At 45.4% G+C, this 23631-nt stretch overlaps 1 protein-coding gene across 2 annotated transcripts in view; it reads left to right on the top strand.

Annotated features, from left to right (window-relative positions):
- CLK3 (CDC like kinase 3) overlaps positions 1-23631 on the top strand; it is a 372256-nt gene that overhangs the window by 66685 nt on the left and 281940 nt on the right. The window contains exons 1-2 of one of the 2 annotated variants that reach the window (XM_086959345.1): positions 3110-3253; positions 3606-3757. In XM_086959345.1, coding sequence (XP_086815471.1) covers positions 3606-3757 — 152 coding nt within the window. In that variant the 5' untranslated portion in view covers positions 3110-3253. Of the gene's footprint in view, positions 1-3109; positions 3254-3605; positions 3758-23631 lie in introns of those variants that run through there. The other variant, XM_086959344.1, reaches the window with a different exon arrangement.

Below are 23631 nucleotides of genomic sequence, written 5' to 3'. Positions count from 1 at the left end.
TATGTCGAGATATGCGCAAGGATTTCTAAGAACCTGGAGTCTAGGAATGGTGCGCAAGGCAATAAGAACATTCACAAATGGTTCGATAAAGAATGCTCGCAAACGCATAGTGCCCTGTTGAAAGCACTTAAACAGAGACCCAGAGATAGGACATTAGTGGCACACCTCCGAAAGGAATACAAATCTGCACTTGCCAAGTGTAAGTCTAAAATTAAGGAGGAAGCTTGGGACAGTTTATTAACAACAGATGTACTGAGAGACAGCAAAAAATTTTGGGCCATTGTTAATCAGCCTTTTTTTACAGAGGATGGGAAAACAGACATGGACTGTGTGATCGAAGATGATAGATGGCTTCACCACTTTAAACAAATCTATGAAACCACGGTTTCTATCTCTTCAGTTAGTGCCCCTGCTCCAAACAACATGAACATGGAATTTAACATCTCTGAGGTGGAAAGGGCGATTAAAAACACAAGTAAACGTAAGGCCCCTGGACCTGATGGGGTCCCTGTCGATCTTTACATTCAGTATCTGCAATTTTGGTCAAAAATACTAACAAATGTTTTTAATGCGATACCATCGGCCGGCTTCCCATCTTCCTGGTCCACCTCTATCATTGTTCCTATTTTCAAGAAGGGGAACAGGGGGGATCCTGCCTGCTACAGGCTAATCTCCTTGTTGGACTCTGCCGTCAAGATCTTGGGCAGAGTCATCTTACAAAGACTTGGGGATTGGCTTGAGTAGAGTGGGGTTCTCTCCAACCTGCAGTATGGTTTCAGAGCACATAGGGGGACCATGGACCAATGCTTAAACCTTCACCTTATTATTAGTAAATACACCGTGGTGAAGGAGGGGCTTTTATATTTAGGTTTCATGGATTTATCCTACGCCGTTGATTTGGTTAATCGCTCAAAACTATGGCTTATTTTGCGGGACCTGGGTTTGGACACTACTTTGGTTAATTTTCTGCACGATCTCCATCAGAACTTGTTCGCTTCTGTCAGGGTAACAAGGGAAGGCAGGTGTACCGAGAAATTTAGATCAGGGAGAGGGGTCAGACAAGGTTGCATCCTGGCCCCTCTCCTATTTACACTCTACATCAATTCCCTGGGTAAATCCCTGAATGTAGCTACCCTGGACGTGCCACGTATGGGAGGGTCTCCCATTCCGGTCCTCCTATACGCGGACGACGCCGTCCTTATAGCTCGCACAGGTTTCTGGCCTACAAAGACTGTTAGACGATTTTGTATCTTTTATGGAAGCCATGGATCTAAAGATCAACAAAGCAAAATCCCATGTCATGGTAACTGGCTCACGCAAGAAAAACATGAAGCTTAAAACCTTTAGTTGCAACGAAACATCCATCTCGAGGGTACCTTTCTTTTGTTATTTAGGTGTCACTTTATACGAAAGAGGAAGTTGGGGTCCCCAGTTGAAACTGAAGGGAAATGGAGTTGCTAGATCTACTACAGCCCTCATGAACTTTTCTAAAAGACTTGGTTCGAGACCTATGGAGGCCATGATTCGTATTTATAAATCCAAATGTGTAGCAATTGCATCGTAGGGGGCAGATATCTGGGGTTATGTTTCATCCCCAGGCATCCAAATTATAGAAAACCATTTCATACGAGGTCTGTTGTCACTCCCAAAGTCATCTCCTACATATTCAATCCATAGTGAAGTGGGCTTGGGTTACATCACTGATCTCCTAAAAATGGCCCCGCTGCTATGCTGGGTTAAAACTTGGACAAACGAGGAGATTACGTTGAATCACCGCATACTCAAAGATTGTATGGCCCTGGATAAAGCGGACAGCATACCCTGGTTGGCGTATGTTAGAGCGGCATGCGCGAGGCTGGGGCGTCCGGACATGTATTCTTCACCACAGGGCCTCAAGAAAGAGGATGTAAGGTGGGTCAAGTTGCATTTCCGAAATGTGTTGGAGACAGAGAGGGAAGAGGTTGAACTTAGTAAACCAATGGTGAGGACATTATATCAACTTTCTACCTCCCCAGCTATGGAACGTTACCTAAAATTTGTAACAAAACCATACCATTGTTTTCTTTTACTAAGGTTTAGGTTCAACCTCATTCATCTCGTGCTTGGAGCCTATACAAAATGGGAGATTCCAGAAAATACCCCACCCTGTGATAGCTTTTCTACACAGGACACGCTTCATTTAGTGATGTTTTGCGACACTATTTGGTGGCCCGTAAAAAATTCTGGTTTCCAATCCTGAAAGACCTAAACTTTGTTCAGGTGAGGCCTGCACTCTTACACCTGCAAATGCTTTTCTCCGTGCAGGTCACATATGGTGTAGCTAGTTTTTTGGTAGCAGCAGCTCGATTAAATAAAACAAGACTTTCCCAGACAAATAACCATCAAGGCTGATATTTTGTCATATACGTTCTGGGGAATCGTGCCAAGTATATTGGGAATTGGTGCCTTATGCGATTCTAGGCTGTTTAGTATCTATCCTCTGTATCTAATCTTTTTAAATTAAATTATTTTTAAATTGTTTTTAAATGAACGCACATAGGAACTGCAATCAGGTGTATATTTGTTTAATTGTAATTTTATTCTTGTATGTTGTATGGATTTCTTTAAATAATGAACTCTGTATTGCTTTTATGGTTTTAACTAACCGAAATAAAGATATTTGACTGACTGACTAACACTAGTCTTTATTTTCGGAAGGCACTTGTTCTTATAAGTGTTTTTATCGGAAATTTGTTTGTTCTTTCTTCATTTGTGTATAGGCTCATGTTGAGTGCTGGAACATAGGTTAACACATGTAGGTAACGGGTGCTGTACAATGCATGGTAATCAATGTACATTGTATTAGTTTTTAGAATATGTGAGCAAAGAGCAGAATTTACATAGGTGTCATAGAGGGAATTGGGAGCCATGGATGTTTAGCTTTGGCATAATGGTGCAAGATTCTAATGCTGTAGGAGTGTTCGGCCTTTTTTGCTTCACTGCGTGCATATACAGAAAAACCTCTTTATGAGTGCATTCTACTAAATTTAATGCAGAATTAAACACGCTAGTACAGTATTTATGTTGGCAGTGCAATCCTTTCTGAATGAGACTTATTTTATTGTTTTAGACCTATAGAGGTGTTAACTATCTACTATGAAGCTATGTATTGTGTTGTGGAACCGATTCAGTACTGATCAACGCAATCGTGGTTTCCTATTTTTGGTGCGGCAGGATGATTAAACGCAAAACTAAACTGGAGTAGAGGGAGTAGGTAAATACTTTATTCTCGTACCATGTAAAGGTGATCAATATTATTCTAGCTTTTGTTCATATATTATGTGGGAGCTTTTTAAATCTTATGTTGACCTACAGAGGGATGGTAACTTTGTTTTAGTGTACTTTAATTGATATTTTTGACGAACTTTTCATAATCTTTCTTGTTTCTATATTAGATATTTATTGCTTTAAGATAACAACCTTGATTGGCACATTTTTAGCTATTGTATTATGATTCTTTAAATAGAATCACTAAAGCATAGGTTAACAAAAACCTACTTCTGTTTTTGTAGTCATTTGTAAATCCCATTGTGCTTTGGATATCATGTGGTTTCTTTCTATTTTAGATGCATCACAATAAGAGGTACTGGTCACCGGAGCAGGAAAGTCACCGAAACCACACATGGAAGAGGCGCAGGAGATCCCAGAGTCGGGATCGAAATGGCAGAGAGCACCACCAGCATGAATGGGAGCCGCCGAGACGATCACGCTCCAGAAGGTGAGATTTTATTCTTAAATTGAACTCCGCAAAACATGCCTGAGCCCTTTCTGGGTCCCTGCAGCATTTTTAGTTTTGTATGCTATGGCCTTTCTTTTTTTTATTGCTGGATATTTGTTGCCTTCACTTGTCAACATATATAATAAGTACTTTCCCATTAGGGAATTGTTCTAACTAATGGTGTATGTGCAGTCTTATCACAAATTAAGTTTGGGAGGTGAACTGTATGTTAATGCTGTTTTCAATAGCCTTTTAACGTATTCTCACAATTTCTGTCTCTTTACTTGCTTTGGTAACCTTTCCTAATTTAGCTGTTTTGAAAAGACCTGTTTTGAATTGCGTAGAAAATAATCCTTACTTGTCCTGAGTGTTGAATTGTACTTTCCTTAGACCGCTTCTGCAAAATATTTACTTTTTGGGCTGGCCTAGAAAAGGATAACATTATTTCCTTTGAAATGTGATAATGAGCCAGTGCAGTCTATCTAAGAGAGGCTTGTAAATGCGTTAGTGCAGTTGCCTTGTCCTCTTGAAAAACAATAGTCTAATTGTCTTTTGAGAAACTGCCAAGCAATCTCTGAAAACAGCACTGGCCAGTCACACCCATGACCGGAGTTAGGGTATGGCAGTACTAGAAAGGTCTATTCACATATCCTCCCCAGATCGCTCTCCCCAGGTGCACTACTTGTTTTGTACCACATAGGATCTCCCTCTTATTCCATTCTCGTCCATCTTAAACTAAGTTTGTCCTGCCAAACTGATAAGTATTCATCCATGATTTGTTGCTGTTGAAGCCATATACTTATTTGATCTGTGCCTAGGTACAGATCAGTACAATCAGTGTATTCATACATTCCAATGCAGGGGAGAGGAGTTGGCCTAACGGCTGGGGCGGTCGACCTCGAATGCGGGGAACTGGGTTAGTCTCGGCAATGATGCTGAGCATCCTGTGATTCTGGGCGAATCACTTAATCTCCCCATGCCTAATGTAATGCAACCAATGCTATGTAAAGCGCTCTGATCCCCGATTCGGGTCAAGTTTGGGCTATATAAAACTCTTTAAAAAAAGAAAAAAGCTTTTAAGACCCCGTTGGTCCTTTATCAGGGGGGGGTACGTGTACCCTAATTCCTTTGTGCACCCTCTGTGTTCTGTAATCCGTTCCGGATGCACAGAATAATCTATGGCCATGAATACCCTCTGACGAAGGACCAATAGGGGTCCGAAACGCATTGGGGATACTTGGCACAGTTGAATACATTGATCCATTGCTTTGCATGATGGACTATTTTACATCTGGAAAGTACACTGTTATCACGCATTTGAATCTTTAACTCATTCATGCATTGCATAAAAGTCCTTTTTTGTGGTTTCACTCCGCAGCAGGTATTATTTGTTGCTTTTTTCAGTGCTTGAGTATGAGTGTCAAATCTGTTGGCTTTGCTTGTGTTGTGATCGAAGCAGAGGTAGCAGTACTTTTTGGCAGTCTCACAGGGAACAAAGGTGGAATGAATAGAAACTGGAGCCTGACATTCTCTTACCTGTAATTTAGCTCACACTTGGTGAGTTTGAAAAGGAAACCTCAAGAACTTCAAAGAACATTCTTTATAAACTTCTCCTACTTTAAAGAAGGCATCAGGTATTAAATAGGACCCTCAGGCCCACTCTTTAGTTCCCTTTCTGGACCTGCGGAAGGAAGTTCGGATTACTTTGCTGCACCTGGAAGGTCTGCGGTGCTGCATGGAGCTTGCCTTGAACCCTTAGATGCCTGCCCTACTGTTTGAGCTCTGTTCCACTTTTTGAACCCAGGACTACCAGAGTGACTTCAAGGGCTAGTTGACTGGCCTCCCAATCAAAGCCTTTAGAAGGCGGCTTAATCCATTACCCCTGCATGGTTGAACAGAAAAGGCTCCAACCCTCTTGAACCCGCACTCGGACCCAGTCTGAGTGAGTTCTAACCCCCCCTGGGTGGTGGGTTTAAAGGTGCCTAGATATCAAAAATCCAAAACTTGGGACTTAAAACATAGAATATAATGTCCGCATTAACACCGTATGAGATACCGTGTCAAATGCGGCACTAAGGTCCAATAACACTAGTGCCACCGTTTCACCTTTGTCCAACATAGATCGAATGTTCTCTGTAACACCAAGTAAGGTTGTCTCCGTAGAGAAACCTGAACGAAAGCCTGACTGTTGGGGGGGAAGTAGGTCTTGGGCTGTAATAAATTCGGTTAGAGCACGATGTACATCCTTTTCAAGTATTTTTGCAAATATAGGTAGCAGAGAGATCGGTCGAAAATTAGCGGGCAAGTTTGGATCAGCTCCAGCCTTCTTTAACAAGCATTTGCAATGCAATAGGTCTCGCATTAATTAAGTTTGAGCTATTGGCATTGCTAAATATTGCAACACCAATTGCAACAAAAGTCTATAAATTGTAGGCCAAAAAAAGTGTATTTATTTTAGTAGCAATGGTGGCATGCTGAGCTTTAGATGAATATATTTAAAAGTAAAGTGCGCCATACTGCAATTGCTACAATAGTTAATTGTGGATGCGTTAACAATTGATGTGTGCACCGATGGCTGGAGGTGTGTGTGCCTGTAGAAATTGTGCGCTGGTGGGGTGTGTGCCTGGTGGAGGAGTGCACTTCCGGCTGGTGGTGTGTGCCTGGTGGAAGTGTGCACTGACGGCTGGTGGTGTGTGCCTGGTGAAAGCGTGCACTGACGGCTTGTGGTGTGTGTGTGCCTAGTGAAAGCGTGCACTGACATCTGGTGGTGTGTGCCTGGTGGAAGCGTGCACTGACAGCTGGTGGTGTTTGTGCCCGGTGAAAGTGTGCACTGACGACGGATGGTGTCTGTGCCTGGTGAAAGTGTGCACTGATGATGTGGTTGTGGGTGTGTGGTTGTATGTGTGGTTGTGGTTTTGTATGTGTGGTTGAGGTTGTGTGTGTGGTTGAGGTTGTGTGTGTGGTTGAGGTTGTGTGTGTGGTTGAGGTTGTGTGTGTGTGGTTGAGGTTGTGTGTGTGGTTGAGGTTGTGTGTGTGGTTGAGGTTGTGTGTGTGGTTGAGGTTGTGTGTGTGGTTGAGGTTGTGTGTGTGGTTGAGGTTGTGTGTGTGGTTGAGGTTGTGTGTGTGGTTGAGGTTGTGTGTGTGTGTGGTTGAGGTTGTGTGTGTGTGTGGTTGAGGTTGTGTGTGTGGTTGAGGTTGTGTGTGTGTGTGGTTGAGGATGTGTGTGTGTGTGGTTGAGGATGTGTGTGTGTGGTTGAGGTTGTGTGTGTGTGTGGTTGAGGTTGTGTGTGTGTGTGGTTGAGGTTGTGTGTGTGGTTGAGGTGTGTGTGTGTGGTTGAGGTTGTGTGTGTGTGTGGTTGAGGTTGTGTGTGTGTGTGGTTGAGGTTGTGTGTGTGTGTGGTTGAGGTTGTGTGTGTGTGTGGTTGAGGTTGTGTGTGTGTGTGGTTGAGGTTGTGTGTGTGTGTGGTTGAGGTTGTGTGTGTGGTTGAGGTTGTGTGTGTGGTTGAGGTTGTGTGTGTGGTTGAGGTTGTGTGTGTGGTTGAGGTTGTGTGTGTGGTTGAGGTTGTGTGTGTGTGTGGTTGAGGTTGTGTGTGTGTGTGGTTGAGGTTGTGTGTGTGTGTGGTTGAGGTTGTGTGTGTGTGTGGTTGAGGTTGTGTGTGTGTGTGGTTGAGGTTGTGTGTGTGTGTGGTTGAGGATGTGTGTGTGTGTGGTTGAGGATGTGTGTGTGTGTGGTTGAGGTTGTGTGTGTGGTTGAGGTTGTGTGTGTGGTTGAGGTTGTGTGTGTGTGTGTGGTTGAGGTTGTGTGTGTGTGTGGTTGAGGTTGTGTGTGTGTGGTTGAGGTTGTGTGTGTGTGTGGTTGAGGTTGTGTGTGTGTGTGGTTGAGGTTGTGTGTGTGTGTGGTTGAGGTTGTGTGTGTGTGTGGTTGAGGTTGTGTGTGTGTGTGGTTGAGGTTGTGTGTGTGTGGTTGAGGTTGTGTGTGTGTGTGGTTGAGGTTGTGTGTGTGTGTGGTTGAGGTTGTGTGTGTGGTTGAGGTTGTGTGTGTGGTTGAGGTTGTGTGTGTGGTTGAGGTCTGTGTGTGGGTGTGTGTGGTTGTGTGCTTATGTGGGTGTGGTTGTGTGCATTTGGGTGTGTGTGTGTGTGGTTGTGTGTGTGGGGTTGTGGTGTTGTGCGGTTGTGTGACTCCTTTGGGATTTCCAGATGTGAGGGCACTCCTGCAATCAGCCGGCTACAAGCCCCCCAATCATACAGCACAGAACAGCTGTCAGACTCCTCGCACACACGCAGCCGCTGTGAGGCCCGCGCATATGGCACAGCTGGCTGTCAGACTTCTATGCACAAGCAGCCGTCTGAGGCCCCCAATCATACAGCGCAACTAGATGTCAGACTCCTGGAACGCACCCGGTTGTGAGGTCCTGGGCATTCAGCGAAGCTGCTGGCTGTCAGACTCCTGGGCACGGATTCGGCTGACAGTACAACTGGCTGTCAGACTCCTGGTCAAGGACCAGACTGTGAAGATCCAGCTGGTCGTCATACCTGGACTTGCAGCTTTACAGTGAGACCTCGGGCATACAGCACAGCTGGCTGCCAGACTCCTGGGCACGCACCTGGCTGACCGCCCCAGGCATACTGGCTGTCGGGTAGCAGTAGGGCAGTCTTTACTTAATGCAACAGTGGGTCAATGCCCCACTCACCGGGCAGCAAGGCAAAAAGAGAGCAGGCCCGACCGGGTCATCGGTTGCTCTGCTGGTATCGCGCTGCTTTCAGGACATGGTGGTGCAGTGCTTAAGATTAGCCGGTACGTTATCTACAGGTCCCGTGTCACAGTGTGCAACGCTCGAAGAATCACGGCCAGTTGAATACGAGCCTTCCACCTACAGGGAGCCGGCTGTGGCTTCCCCCCTACCGCTGTACCCCGTGGTCTAGGCCTAACCTGCCACCTGGTTCCACATGGCACAAGTCTTTCAGTTGGAGGAGGAAAAGAAGAGGTGGGTAAGAGTAGGTGTGCACCTTGTGATGACCGTCCGCTCGGGCTTGTGTCACCTGTGCTCCGGTGTTCAGTTTTTCAAGGCCGTCCTCTCTGTGGTCTGTAGGCGGGTAGTCTACTGTCTGGCGTACATGTATCGCGGGTTCGCGCTCCAGCCTGATCGGACCACTGCTCACCTTCCAGGCGCTGTGTCTCATCCGAGGGGCTAATTACGGGTGGATGCCATAAGCCATTCTGCTTCTACAGCTATGACGTCTCACTGCGTGTGGCCTGTGTCCGGGCGCTATCCACTACAGCTTTACTTCTCCTTCACCCGACTGCCAAGATCTTAACGGCTGATGTGTTCTATCCACCCAAAGCAAACGGACCGAGTGAAATTTAGATACACACAAAGCAAAAAAAAAAACAAGTTAGCCACATAAACCCATCAGAAGAGAGTATTGTTTATTTTAGCATATGTAGTGTACAGTGTTGTCCCATGGAAGGAGGCCAAAAAAGCATCTCCAAGGAAGGGGCCTTAAGCCCCTGGTGTCCGAGAGACGGAGGGAGAGACTGAGCAGCCTTGCGGATGAGAGGGTCAGCAGGGGGGATTCCACAGACGCCCAGCTCGTTGCGAGGGCTGGCGGGTTAGATGTTGCACGTTACTCTACTAGATGCGCGGTAATTGTTTATTTATTTATGCGTGTTTGTGTATCGCAGACTTTGCCCGAAGGCGGCAGAGCGCTTCGCAATAGGAGTAGTAAAGATATAAGTGAACAAATTATAAAAGGACAACGCTGACTTACACAAAGAACCAGCCTGCTTATCAGCGCCGTGCGCCTCTCTGCAGACTCCGCCTGCATTCCAGAGAGGCGCTCGACGCGATCTGATCCTTTCCTGCCATGCTGTGGAGAGAAGACCTGGCCGCTCGCACAGCGTTATCCTATGGGGAAACGCTGCGCGCGTCCAGGTCTTGTCTCCCTTCATCGGTCTCAGACTGCTGAGACGACGACTATAGTTCTCGCTTGTGAGAACGCGCTTTCAGCACGTTCGTCGTAGGCGAGCCCTAATAAAGGATGAATCATGGCGTGTTTCCATTCACTTGGCACATATTCTTCCTGAAGAGATGCATTTAGAAGGTCTGTGATTATAGCCATAGACTTTTTATTAAGTTGTTTAAGCACTGAACATAGGAGAGGGTCATTGGGCGATCCTGATTAGATGGAACCAAGTAGCTCAATGACCGTATCAGTGCTCGTACTGGTTCTCATTGATTCTATAAGTCTATTGATTCTATAAGTCTACCCTATCCCTTTTGCACCACCTGCACAAAATGCAACTCGACGATATAGCGTTACCACCAACAAGGCAGAGACTCTTGTATACACGGCGGAAGCCGCGAAGGAAATCTATGGGTTAATTCAGGAGACCATCAAATTTGCTCCACAAAAAACCACAACAGCCCAACTGCTCAAACAATTTGAATATATCAGTAAGAAGGAAATAAATCAAAGGTTGCATGCAACCACCCTCATTCACTATCACAAGAACCAAAGAATACCGCGAGGACTTAGAATAGCGCTCAAACCAATGCTGTGTAAAAATAATAAGAAATTTATCGAGAAATGGTACCAAATTTTAAACAAATGCTCATTAGATCTAATTCTATTAATCGTGGAGGAACTCTCCAAAGCACTTACAGAAATCGAGGAAGAGATCAACGCACTAAAGACACAAATGAATGCAATCCCAGACCTAGACAAAACTTTAGAAGACATCAATAAAAAACTAGAACGCTACGCAAAAGAGGTCAATGAAAGAAAAGTGAGGAAATATCGACGAGACACGTTAGATTATAAATTGGAAGAGGTATACACGTGGGCTGAGATATATAACCAGAAAAAATGGCAACCTCAACAATCAACTCAAAAAACAGCCACCACTTCTTCTCAAGAAAGCGTTGTTTCAGATTCTGAAATTTCACAAACCAGACCACCTGTAGGGACAACGGATAAATCTACAAAACCGTCCACTAGCAAAACAGGCCAAAACCAACCGGCTTTTTTAGATGTAAGCCCGGCAGCAAACGCCCCACCACAAGAAGGAGTAAAAGAAACCGAGGAGGAAATAGCCAAAAGGACACGGAGCCAGCTGTCGAAAACAACTTAATCATCAACATCTCTTCGAAACAACTAACCAAGGCACAAACCAACCTTTTGAACAAAGGTACCACCTTCGTACCCACCTACAGGTCAAATGCAGCAGAAACAGAAATCGCTCTGTTTAAATTTTTCAGAAATCTTAAACTGAGGTATTTCTTTAAAGACGCACAAGAACCACAACCCATTGACACGTGGGATAAAGATTTCAGACCTCAAAGTTCCTTCTGTGCACCGTTTTCACACAAAACCATTGACGCCTTCGAAAGGTCCGTAACCACTGAAGTTCAAAAGATACCTTTCAATAAACCTAAGAAACCAAATCTGTCACCAAAAGAATGGAACACCTTAAAAAATCTAAGTCTGGAAGAGAAGTTAACCTTTCAGAAAGCAGACAAGGGAGGAGCATTAATTGTAATGGACACGTCTTTCTATATCAACAGTGTGAATCTACACGTTAATAATCAAGACATCTATCTCCCACTCGAGAGTGATCCCACAAGAGAATACCAACAAACTCTACAAAACATAATTGATCATGCCTTAACCATGAATTGGATCAATAAAAAAACCCATACATTTTTCATGATGAAATTTCCAAGGAGACCGCAACTATACATGTTGCCGAAAATCCACAAAGACCCAGTGAATCCACCTTTCAGACCCATCGTCTCTGCCTGTGGGTCAATCTCAGAACCAATTGGCAAATTCATTGACAAATTTCTACAACCTATCGTTCAAAAAAGTGTCACCTACATCAAGGACACCTCAACTTTCCTAAACTTACTGAGTTCAGTATCACTACAAAAAGATTTCTCGTATTGGTTGTGCACTATTGACGTCACGGCTCTTTATACATCCATCCCTCACAGTGAGGGCATTGAAGCTCTAGAATGGAGCCTATTGAATAGTGACTTAGAAGAATCTCAAAGAGTGTTCATCTTAGAACTCATGCAATTCGCTCTATATCACAGCTATTTTGAATGGCAAGGACAATTTTTTAACCAATGTAACGGTACATCCATGGGTTTTGGGGGGGCCCCCTCATATGCGAATATTTTTATGCAGAAATTTGAAACTGATCATATTCTACAAAATCCTGACTGGATGGATGGACTAACAATCTTCAAACGTTACATCGATGACATTTTTGTCATATGGCAAGGCTCAAAAGAACGATTAGAGTTGAACATTCACACTCTCAACACCAAGAATGCACGCATCAAATTTACTCATAACATTGAGAAAGAATCTATTTCATTTTTGGATGTACAAGTAATGGTAAACAACAACACCATCAGCACTAAAGTCTACAAAAAGCCAACCGATAGAAACACCAGCTTGCTCTTTCAGAGTTTCCACCCAGATTCTTTGAAGAAACACCTGCCTACGTCGCAATTCATCAGGTTGAAACGGATCACATCTTGTGACACTGATTTACAGATTGCCCTGAATGACCAAGCAATGAGATATCAAGAAAGAGGATATCCAGAAAACATAATATCCAAAGCTTTGGAAAAAGTAAACAAATTAGAACGGAACTCATTACTACAAGCTCAAGTAAAAACTGATGAGAAAAAGACAGTGTGTGTACTTAAATTTTCTACAGAATCTAATAAAATCAAGGGAATTGTCAACAAACATTGGCACCTAATTCAATCTGAACCTGACCTTAAAGACCTATTCAGTGACAAGGTCACATTTGCGTTCCAGAGATCGAAGAACTTACAAGAACTTCTAAAAACACGCAAGAAAGTCAACGCCAATTGGAAAGGAATGCTCAAGTGCATGAATTGCATTCATTGCAATAATGTCATGTTAGGAAAAACTTTCACTCATCCAACTAAAGGCTATCCCATTGAACTCAAACACACAAGCACCTGTGACACTACTAATTGCATTTATGCCATCAAATGCCCTTGTGGGAAAGTTTATGTTGGCCAAACTGAGCGAAAAATAAAAATACGCATTACTGAACACAAAAGCAATATCCGTCAGTCTAACATGAAATCATCCCTAGCTAATCACTGGAATGAAGCCAGACACCAGATATCCCAACTTAAATTCACGGTTCTGGAAATTCTCCCACAACGCCCTGACATGGATCCACTGAAACAAAGATTACGATCAGAATTCCATTGGATTAAAAAACTGAATTCGACACACCCCTTCGGGATGAATGACCGTGTGGAACATTCATGTTTTCTTTAAAAGACCAACAGCATTTTCGTCTTTGACCTATTCGGTCCGTCAATTATGTGATATATTTTATTTCCACTATTGTTGTATAATCTATTATCGTGTTTTTGACATTTGTGTTTACGTTTTGCCACCCGCTTCCCTAATGAAGCCTTCACACTCATATCACATGATCAGAGTCTTTCGGCTGTACACGTTTTTCTATACTTCATTCCTATTGGGCTTTCTCTTTTCCGTTCTCGTATTGGTGGTTTTGCCGATCACATGACCCTGTGTTAAACGCTCTCCGCACTAACCATTACACGCCGAGGTTTACCGAGACTTGATCAAGGCGACGGCTTTTGCCGCTTTTCCGTAAGTTTTTGTGATATTACTGCTTGGGACTTTGGTGTACACACTCGTAATTTTTAAAGAGCACTGGGTTTCTTACCACGTCCATTTGGAGTTACACTTCTGTTTGTTATGCACCGCCGTTTGCTTAGCAATGCACGTACTGACCTCCCCACCCTCCAGACTCTGCTCAAAACTTTCTCTACGTTTCTGTTTCTCCGTTTTTCACGCTTTTGTCAACTACCTTATCTAGACATTATGACACTTGTGGCAGCAACTAATTTTGGTCCTGTCTTATCCCTTGTCCACAGACCCCTGACGAAGGGTCGAGGTTTATGACCCGAAATGCATTGGGTGATGATAAATGCAAGTTAACTGTTAAAATGGCGACATAAGGAGTACATTATGTTCGCAAAGAAACGAATATGAAATAATCGGATGTACCAATGAATGAAGAATTGGTTGTAAAAAACACACAAATAAAGAAAAATTTGTGAAGAAGCATAACTGTTTCATGTATAACTGAGCGCGTAAACTTGAGGATCGTTGATTCTATCCCCACCACTACCCCGTATCAGTGCTAAGCACAGGCCAACTTTCAAGTACGTTAATAGGGGCATAGGGAAGCCGTTTATCGATATGACTACTTAGTGCATCAGTCGATGAATTAGGGGAAGTCGTGTTAGCCTGATTCTGAGCTTGTTCTATTCCTTGGTAAATTGTATCTACTTTATTGACAAAGAATGCAGCTAATAAATCACATTGGTGTTTACTTAAATCTGGCGGAGTTTGTACTGTTTTTGAGCCAGCTAGCTCTTTCACCATTTTAAAGAGTGTTTTTGATTGATTTAGAGCCTCGGTAATGGTAGTACATGTAAAGTCCACTCTGGCTTTACTACAGAGCACTTGGTATTTGGCTAATTTGATTTTATATTCTTTTTTGGCTTCTGGAGAATAAGTCTTTCTCCACCTGCATTCTGAATTTTTGCAACTAGTTTTTTCTTGTTTCAATATATCATTAAACCATGGAGCAGGGGATCGATGATTTTTGCATTTTAGTTTAGTTTTCGGTAGGCATGCATCAATGGCCGTCATGAGCCATTTTTGGACTGTCCCAGACAAGTTTTGGACCGATGACTTGGAGCAAGGTGTGTGTGTGTCAAGAAAGGTATTTAAAGTGTTTATCTAGTTTCTTCCAATTTCTAATAAATTGAGTTTGCATAGATGTGTACCCTTTATTTGACAACACAATTTGAATTGAAAATTTGATGATAATGGTCTGACCAAGGAATGGGTAAAGCAGGGGAGGTGACCATATCATTAATGTTTGAAAAGATCGGATCAAGAAAATGTCCGGCACTATGTGTTGGTCCAGTATTCCTCAAGGTTAAATTGAGGGATGCCAGGTCAGCTAAGAATTCTGCAGCTTTTAGACAATTCAAATTGTCTAAATGAAGGTTCATATCACCAATAATAGTAAAATTAGCCGTCTTCATAACCAAAGGACTAACAAATTCAGGGAGGCTTGCTACCCAATTTGTCGCTATCCCTGGTGGACGATATGAGTGCGCCTGATAGTGTATAATTGGGGGCGAGAGTGAGTTTAAAAGTGCCTGCTTCACAGCCAGGGTAAAGATAATTTAGTGAATTCACAGTTAGTCTTTCTTAAAAATAATGTCAATCCCTCCACCCAACTGATTTTTACGATCTAGTCTTAGAATGGCATACTGATCTGGGAGGGCTTCGGCGGTTTCCGGTCCTGAACTTTCCTGGAGCCATGTTTCCGTTAGGAACAAGGCGTCAGGTTCTTCATCTATCAGTAAGTTAAAAATTTCCATTTTGTGTTTTGGTAGAGAACGACAGTTCAAACTCAAAAAAGAGAAAGTTTTTGAGTTGGACTCAAGATACGTCTTCGTTCTATCTCTACTTTCCATAGCTTTGGTCTCTACTGGGGTTATAAGGAAATTACAATTTGGACATACTGCCTTTTTTCGACCTAAGTGCAGTGGGCTGCATGTGGTTAACAAGGAGCCCGCAACTGCTCGGAGTTATATTTTATGGGTGTGTGCGTGTCTTTCCGTACTCATATTTCTAAAAAAAGATGTTACCTGATTATGCTCATCATATAGTAATGGAAACTGGGCCATGGTCCTAAACTCGTCCTAGCTCATCCGATGCGAGGACGGGCACAGACGGGCTGGAATCTGGCGCGACTCCGTCGCTACTGCGGCGCGCCCACTAAACGCGTCCGCTACGCGGATAACACCCGTCTCCTTATGTAGGGATGTCTAGAGCTCTGACAATGCTGCCGCCTCCCACCCAAGATGTCCGCTGTTGGGAATATTCTCCCGGACTCGGTGCTCAGCCCTAAGATCGGCTGTGACCGCCTAAGTGCAGGGGAAAGGGAATAACTAACCGAATAATAATAAATGCTATGGGGATGTGCAAATATATTTTTAAAATTCGCCGCTTTTAAAATTCAATGAAACCACACGCTTGTTTGTATTCAGCAGAGTTACACAGCAATTTACCTCCCAGCTTCCGCCTCAGGAGGGGTCCAATCAATTAAACAAACACAAATAGAATCTTGCGTCTGTTCTTGATGTGCTCCTTATGTAGGGATGTCTAGAGACTTTAGAAACTGGCAGAATGGGTAATAGCGCTACGGAGGTGAAACCTCAAGTCTGAAGAAGTCCTTCGGGGAAACGCTGCAAATCACACATTTAGGCCTGGAAAGTAAGGCGATGTGGGCGCGGGGGCGTCTTCTATGTGGTGACAGGGGGAAGGTAGCGCGAAGAGCGCCGCTTCGCCCCTGCGACGCGTGGACCTTCCGGCAATATTGCTAGGAGGTCCCAGGTGCCCCTATAGACGCAGTGGTGAGGAAACAGGAAAGAGACTACCAGAGAGGGACCGGAGCACAGTGCACTTGCCCCAGAAGACGGAGGATCGTGACTGGCTGCGGCGGGAGCCCTCGGGTGAGGTCGCAATAACGCCAAGAGGAGTGAAGCGTGTAGGAGTCCGAGGGGCCTGCACAGTAAGTTGGCGCCATCTGGGTGTGCACTCCCGATAGACATTGGAGCCACCACTGTGTTGAGGGACACAGACACAGGCTCGAGGTACAGAGAGGGGCTCACGCTGTGGGGGTATCGGCACGGTTTGCCAGGGAGCCTCTGGGTTGGACAGACCGCCCCCTTCCCGTGTGGTGGGCCCTGCTGCTGAGTACGGACTGCGCAGCCCTGAAAAGGACACTGAGAGTCTCACTGTTGATGCCCTGGGCTTGAAAGTAGGGGTTGCTTGGCAGTCCTAAATAAACCAAGTGGGGCCGCGGATTGGTGTGTCACAGATCGCAGCAGCTAGCTGACTTCCTGACATGTCGGAGAGAAGGATAACTGTAGTAGAGGAATCTCAGACGGAACTGGACTCGGGACACAGGAAACTGGATAAGATCATGCAAGCCCTTGAAGACAAGATGGAGGATTTGGAAGCCCGCTCACGGCGCTGTAACCTCCGCTTCACGGACCTTCCAGAAACCACGCAGACTAGCACTATGGAGACGTTTGTGGAAAGACTCCTCACCACCCTTCTGGGTGAGGTGGTGTTCTCACCAATGTTCGTGGTGGAACGAGCACACCGCTCGCTGGGCCCTCGCCCGTGCCCCGTAGCACCACCTCCCCCCATAATCGCTAAGCTACCTAATTACCGTGACAGGGACACTGCCCTCAGGCTGGCAAGGGCTAAAAAACACTGCAATTTGAGGACTCCGAGATTTCACTTTATCCCGACTTCACAGCTAGGGTCCAGGAGGCGCGTAAGCATTTTATCCCCTTTAAGAAACAACTCGGAGAACTTGGTCTGGACTACGCAATGTTATACCCGGCTAAACTGCGGGTGAACCGACAGGGCCACTCGCACCTCTTTACTGACCCACGGGCCCTTCAACAAGCGCTGAAAAGTTGGTCGAGGGAACAGGCTAGAGGCGAAAGCAGATCGCAGGAAGGTGACGAGAGAAGCAGCCAACTTGACAAACATGAGTGACCTTGAGCATCGCGCAGTATGGTAGGACTTGCCAACATCGATTGGTATATCTTATTTGTACGTTAATGCCCCAGAGAGTTATTGGGAGCGATACCTATGGCGGTTTTGGGTATACTGCCATTGGATTGACGCAGAGACACTGTGACTGCTGATGTTGGGGGGGGGGGGGGGGGGGGAGGGGTTGGAGCCCGGTTAATATCAGGGGTGTGGAATTTATTAAAATATGTACTTGTCCATGGGGCAGGTTGCTTCATAAATCTTCTTGTCCTGTAACAAAATCCACTTGTCCCTTTGGTGCCTTGTAGTGCTGCCACAAATTATGGCAGCAATCTCATTATATAAGAGCTCTTATATAGCCTCTCTTATTATACCAGGGCCTATACCATAGTAGTGTTTGATAACTTGTAATCATTTTATGTTGCCACGTTTCCGCAGATCTACATATTGGGACTGAAGATGGTGGTAAGCAGTAGTTCCAGGGATGAAATACCCTTTTGAGTCCGTGCAAACCTACTAATTTGCATGTTTTTAAGGGTTTTCAACAAATCTTCTCTAATCTTTCCCATACTGAGAAATGTTAGAAATTTACTCCTGAGAGTGGCAGACATAAACCTTCTTTCAGAGTTAGGAAAAAAGTAGTTGGAGGGAAAATACATTTTTAGGTCTCGCGACCTATCGATGTGCGCAAGCGCATCGAGCGGAGCGAGAATTCAAGTGGCGAAAACATCTTCAAACCAAAGGGCTTACAGCCCCGCGGTTTTCATGCTGTTCACGTGAACCATGTGATAACATGCACGCGCATTCAGGGCCAGCCAGCCCAGCACATCAAAGGGCTTCTCCTCCCCTAATTATTCATGGCGGTCCGAAGGCCGGCCGTATTTTGAGTTCGCCGAAACGGCTTCTCCTCACCTAATTAGGGGAGGAGAAGCCCTTTGATGTGCTTCACACCAATGCGCCTCACAGTCATTCCTCTTGTTTGTATTTGCTTCGGCTGCCATTCTCAGACTCCACGATCTGCTCATGTGCACAAGACGCTTTACACATTACACTCATCTGCCTGAAGTGGGAGTTTTAAACAAGCAAAGCTGGTCCTTCTGTACTTGCAGTTTCACTTCTAATGTATGTTGTTATTTATCATGATTTTTTTTAGCTGAGGTGTATCACGCTCGTTCATGAGTTTGATCTTTTCATACTGTGAAATGTTTTCTAAGTTGTTTTTGATTGTCTTACCGCTGGAGGTCTCCCTGTGCTACATTTAGCCTCTGACACATGCAACGCCACCCAACAACCCAACCCCACCCAACAACCCAACCCCACCCAACAACCCAACCCCACTCAACAACCCAACGCCACTCAACCACGCGGCGCCACTCGCCCACGCGGCGCCACTCGCCCACGCAGCGCCACTCGCCCACGCAGCGCCACTCGCCCACGCAGCGCCACTCGCCCACGCAGCGCAGTGCACAATAGGTCTCGCAGTAGGAAAGTTGGAGATATTGGTTTTGTAAATGACAAAGCCCTTTATGTTTTTAACATGCAAAATAAAAATAAAAGGCATGGTTATTTGCAATTGTAATAGCTCCAACTTTCCTACTGCGAGACCTATTGGCAACGCCAGTGCTTGTTAAACATCCAGGTTTTCAGATGAGTAAATTTACACATGCATATTTGCTCATGCTAAAATGCAGTTCACAAATATTTTGTAGAAGTACAATTTCTTGTCCTACTAATGTAAAAGCCATATACCAAAGGTGCACTTTTGAGACTTTCTTTAAGAATTGGGCCCCTAATTTGGTCTGGCGTTAACCATGACCCTTTGTGTTTATTAAAATTCTCTCTCTCTCTGAATTGGCTGTCTTCACTTTGAGTGACAGCATTCTGCTCTTTCACAAGGAGCATATCTGTACACAAAGTAGTTTTGTTCAGTACCAATAACTAATGTGGCAGTGTGTGCTTTTTTTGAGACCAAAAATTATTTTTGCGTTTGCCAATGTTTTTTATAATGGCGAGGGCCCGGCAGCTCTCACATCAATAAGGTTTTACAAAAGCCATGCCAAAACAAGTCACGCATTGCCAAAACTATAAAGCTGACCACCAACGTCAGACCTACTGGCTTTGCCAAGGCTTGTTTATTTTTGTTTCCTTTAATCCCATAAACCGGTTACACAAATTTTCCAATATGAATATTTTTGGGAAATACTAGCATGCATCAACACATTTTCCTAATGATGCTGCAAAGAAATGGTACCTGAAATTTTACATTAGTTTAGCAAAATGTTTTTTCCATACTTCCATTTTTTTAGGAACATTTTATATTGAAAGCAAAGAAACATTAATCTTGCTTTCAAGCTTCTGCAAATATCTGCACCTAATCGGCGAGCATTCTGTGAGCATCATGCATAGCCTCATGTTGCTAAACTTTGAAACCGTGTGTACACATTTTCATACTGGAACCACTGTCAGTAGTGCAGTCAGAACACACATTTACTTGGAGTGCTCACCCTAATAATAAAGAATTTCAATTAATGAACCATAAATACAAGTATGAACAGCATTAACACATGCACACAAATATTAACTTAACTACAGGCAGTACACTTCCCTGAGCATTAATGTGGTACTGCAAACTGGCAGCCAAAGGGTTTGTGCTGCAGGGGGTTGGGCCTACATGTCCCAAGGACAAAAAACGTATTAACCCCTTCGCTGCGGCGGCAATTCCGCCGCAGCGCTGGGGGGGGCTGAGCGCCGTCACGAGCCGCGGTTGCGCTGTGCTCATGACGGAGCGGTTCCGTCATGGCCCCGCCCGCTCAATAGAACGCGTCGCGCAGGCGCGAAATCAGCGCCGCGCAGGCGCGAAATCAGCGCCGCGCAGGCGCGGCGGCAGGGCCATGACGGAACCGCTCTGTCATGAGCACAGCGCAACCGCGGATCATGACGGAGCAGCTCCGTCATGAGCATGCAAGGGGTTAAAACTTGTTGCCCTTGACCCCAAACAATATGTCCTGGGCGTCGGGCTGTAGGAATTCCACATCCCTGTAATATATGGACACAACTGAAGACTAGATATCCGTCTACTCATCTTCTCACGGATGTACAGGGAGGGATGACTGTCAGATGGGGGGGAGGGGTGGGTGTCGGGACAGGACTTAATGAGCGTAATTATTAGTATTGTTTCAGTGTTCTAATGATGCACTCTGCAGGATGTGGCGGCAGCGGGGGCGCAGCTTGACCAGAGAAATGTGCGACACTAGTGGAAATAGGCTGCTTGGCGACCTTGGCCCCCGCATGCAATGCACCCTGGAGTTTTCTTTTAAAAAGTTGAGGGAGGGGAAGAGAGGGGTCGGGTGAGTATGGGCTCGGCAAGGCCAGGTTGGGGGAGGTCTGCTGTGTGTTTGGGGAGGGACTGTTTTGTGGTGGTTATCTACACAAGGTAGAGGGGGGGAGTTTGTTATGCCACTGTTTGCACACACTGCCCACACTGAGCCCACGACATGATCTGCCACACAAGTTAAACATACATTGGAGAGATGACAAGTGTAAATAATGCGATTTCAAGTGATTTGCTGGCTGCGCTTTGGGCCCTCACATAGAATGTAAGTGGCCTCAATGATTACCGCAAACTTAGGAAGGTTCTGAGCTACCTGCAGCGGCAGAAGGTGGATTTAGCCCTCTTACAGGAGACACATCTTCCACTCACAAGTAGGATTCTACTCATCAGAGGTTTGGTGGGTAATGCCAAAGCTGCTGGATTTACGACCCATTCAAGGGGAGTGTTGACCCGGGTCAACCCTAGATCGAAGCTAACTCTGACTCTACTGCAGGCGGACCTGGAGGGCCGCTTTGTGATATCACAATGTAAAGGGCTGGGGTTTGACCTAATAGTTATCAATGTTTATGGCCCTAATTATGACTCCCTGGAATTTTATAGTAACCTAGCGAATATCACACGCACTTACTCCACTGCACAGATACTCGGGGGTGCGGGGGGCTTTATTTTGGTGTTCAATCCGGCATTGGATAGATCAGCAGGTCCACTGCATATACCCTCAGCCGCTGCGCTAGCGCTACAAACAGAGCTCATTAGTCTGGATCTGGAGGATGTATGGAGGTGCAGACACTCTTCCCAGGGGTGTTATACACACTATTCTGCATACCACAACATTCATACCAGAATTGACTATTGGCTGGCGTCCTCCTCCTTGATGGGGCACATAAAGGCATGTGCAGTCCTGACACGTACTCTATCTGACCACTCACCACTCCTACTGGTGCCGGAGTCCCCTACGAAGGGGATCAGACCATTTACATGGCGTTTTCCTCCATACTCACTGTTAGACACGCAATTCCGGGGGAGCTAGCGAAAGAGATTGATGTTTTTTTCGACACCAACATGGGATCAGTAGACCGTTTCTAATCAGTGTGGGAGGCCTTTAAGGTTTTCATGAGGGGTATAGCCATGTCTAAACACTCGAGCGTTCTCAAATCCATCCGGCAACGACTATCGCTGCTAGAAAAACAGCTAGCGACACTTGAGAGGCGGCAGCAGAGCCATCCAGAATCAGCAGTTGCTGAGGAAATAAAATTGTTGATTACTGAATATAACGAAGAGGCAGACAGGGAAGTTCAGCATATGGGGAAATATGCGACAGCTCGGACATATGGAGAGGGGGAACGTCCTAGCTTGCTCCTAGCTAGAGTACTGAAGGGCACCAGAGGGAAGGCGCAGATCTCTGAGTTAAAGACGACCGACGGCAAAGTTGTCACTGATGAGGCAGAAATAGCGAACAGGTTTAGGAGTTATTATCCAGACCTGTACTCCTCTAAATGTGGGGACCTCTCTGACGATATAGCGGAATACCTGGACCACATAGACTTGCCTATGCTCACGAATACGCACAGTGAATTCCTCATGTTGGCTATAGGGAAAAACGAAGTAATAGAGGCTCTAGCGGGCATGCGGTCCGGTAGCGCACCTGGTGCTGATGGGCTTACGGTGGGCTTCTATACAGCATTGCAGGAACAGTTGATCCGACACTTGTCCACGCTGTTTGACGACATTTGTGTAGAGGGCAGCATGCCGCAATCCATGAGGGAAGCGCTAATAGTCACAATCCTCAAGCCTGGTAAGGCTCATAACGAGTGCAGTTCATATAGGCCTCTATCCCTACTCAATATAGATGCTAAGTTATATGCAAAAGTGTTGGCAACTCATCTTGCACTGCTCGTCCCCAAGCTAGTCGCACCAGAACAGGTGGGATTCATTCCTAGTCTGAATCTAACCTATAATATCCGCACGGTATTGGGCACTATGCAACATGTTAAACAGGACGCGAAAGCCATCGCGGTCTTCCTCAATCTGGAGAAGGCTTCTGATTCCGTTGAATGGCCGTTCATGACACCGGTATTGCAGCAATTAGGACTGGGCGAATAGTTTCTCCAAATGCTTGGCGCCTTATACCACAAACCGACGGCAAGGCTCCGCTTAGGTGACCTGGTGACGGACCCCTTCTCGCAGAGGAACTAGACGGGGCTGCCCGTTATCCTTGCTGCTTTACGCACTAGTGGCAGAGCCACTTGCCAGTGCGCTGCGTGAATACCACGGCAACAAGGTTGTCAGTTTTCCAACGTATAAGATCGTGGTATTGACGTACGCAGATGACACATTTTCTATATGTTCGAGATCCAGAGAACAACTTGTCATCAATGCTTAGAGAAGTTGTACGATTTGGGGCACTGTCCGGCTTGAGGGTAAATTGGACGAAGTCGGTGGCCTTCCCCCTAACCACAGCGACCAGTAAGTTCGACATGGAATACCCACTGCAATGGTCTCTGGAGTCGGTAAGATATTTAGGAGTTCGGCTACACACATACTCGGAAACACTGCTAAGAGAAAACTACGGAGTGGCGTACAGCAAGCTGGAAGATGACATGGAAGCGTGGTGCAAGCTGCCGCTATCACTAATGGGCCGCATGGCCATCATGAAAATGGTGGTACTGCCCAAATTCCTATTCCTGTTCAGTGCCATTCCGATGGTGCTATCGAAGGCCTTTTTTCAGATAATGACACAGCTCATGATTAAGCTACCGTGGGGAGGCAAGCAACCTAGAGCGAAGTGGACTCTTCTCACGCTGCCGTATGGTATGGGCGGATTGGGAGCTCCGGACTTAGAGCTGTATTACAGGGTTTC

This window comes from Lissotriton vulgaris, chromosome 2_2 (genome assembly GCF_964263255.1).
Source record: "Lissotriton vulgaris chromosome 2_2, aLisVul1.2, whole genome shotgun sequence".
Taxonomy (NCBI): domain Eukaryota; kingdom Metazoa; phylum Chordata; class Amphibia; order Caudata; family Salamandridae; genus Lissotriton; species Lissotriton vulgaris.
Note: the sequence above shows the minus strand (reverse complement) of the source record. Positions and strands in the feature narration are given on the sequence as shown.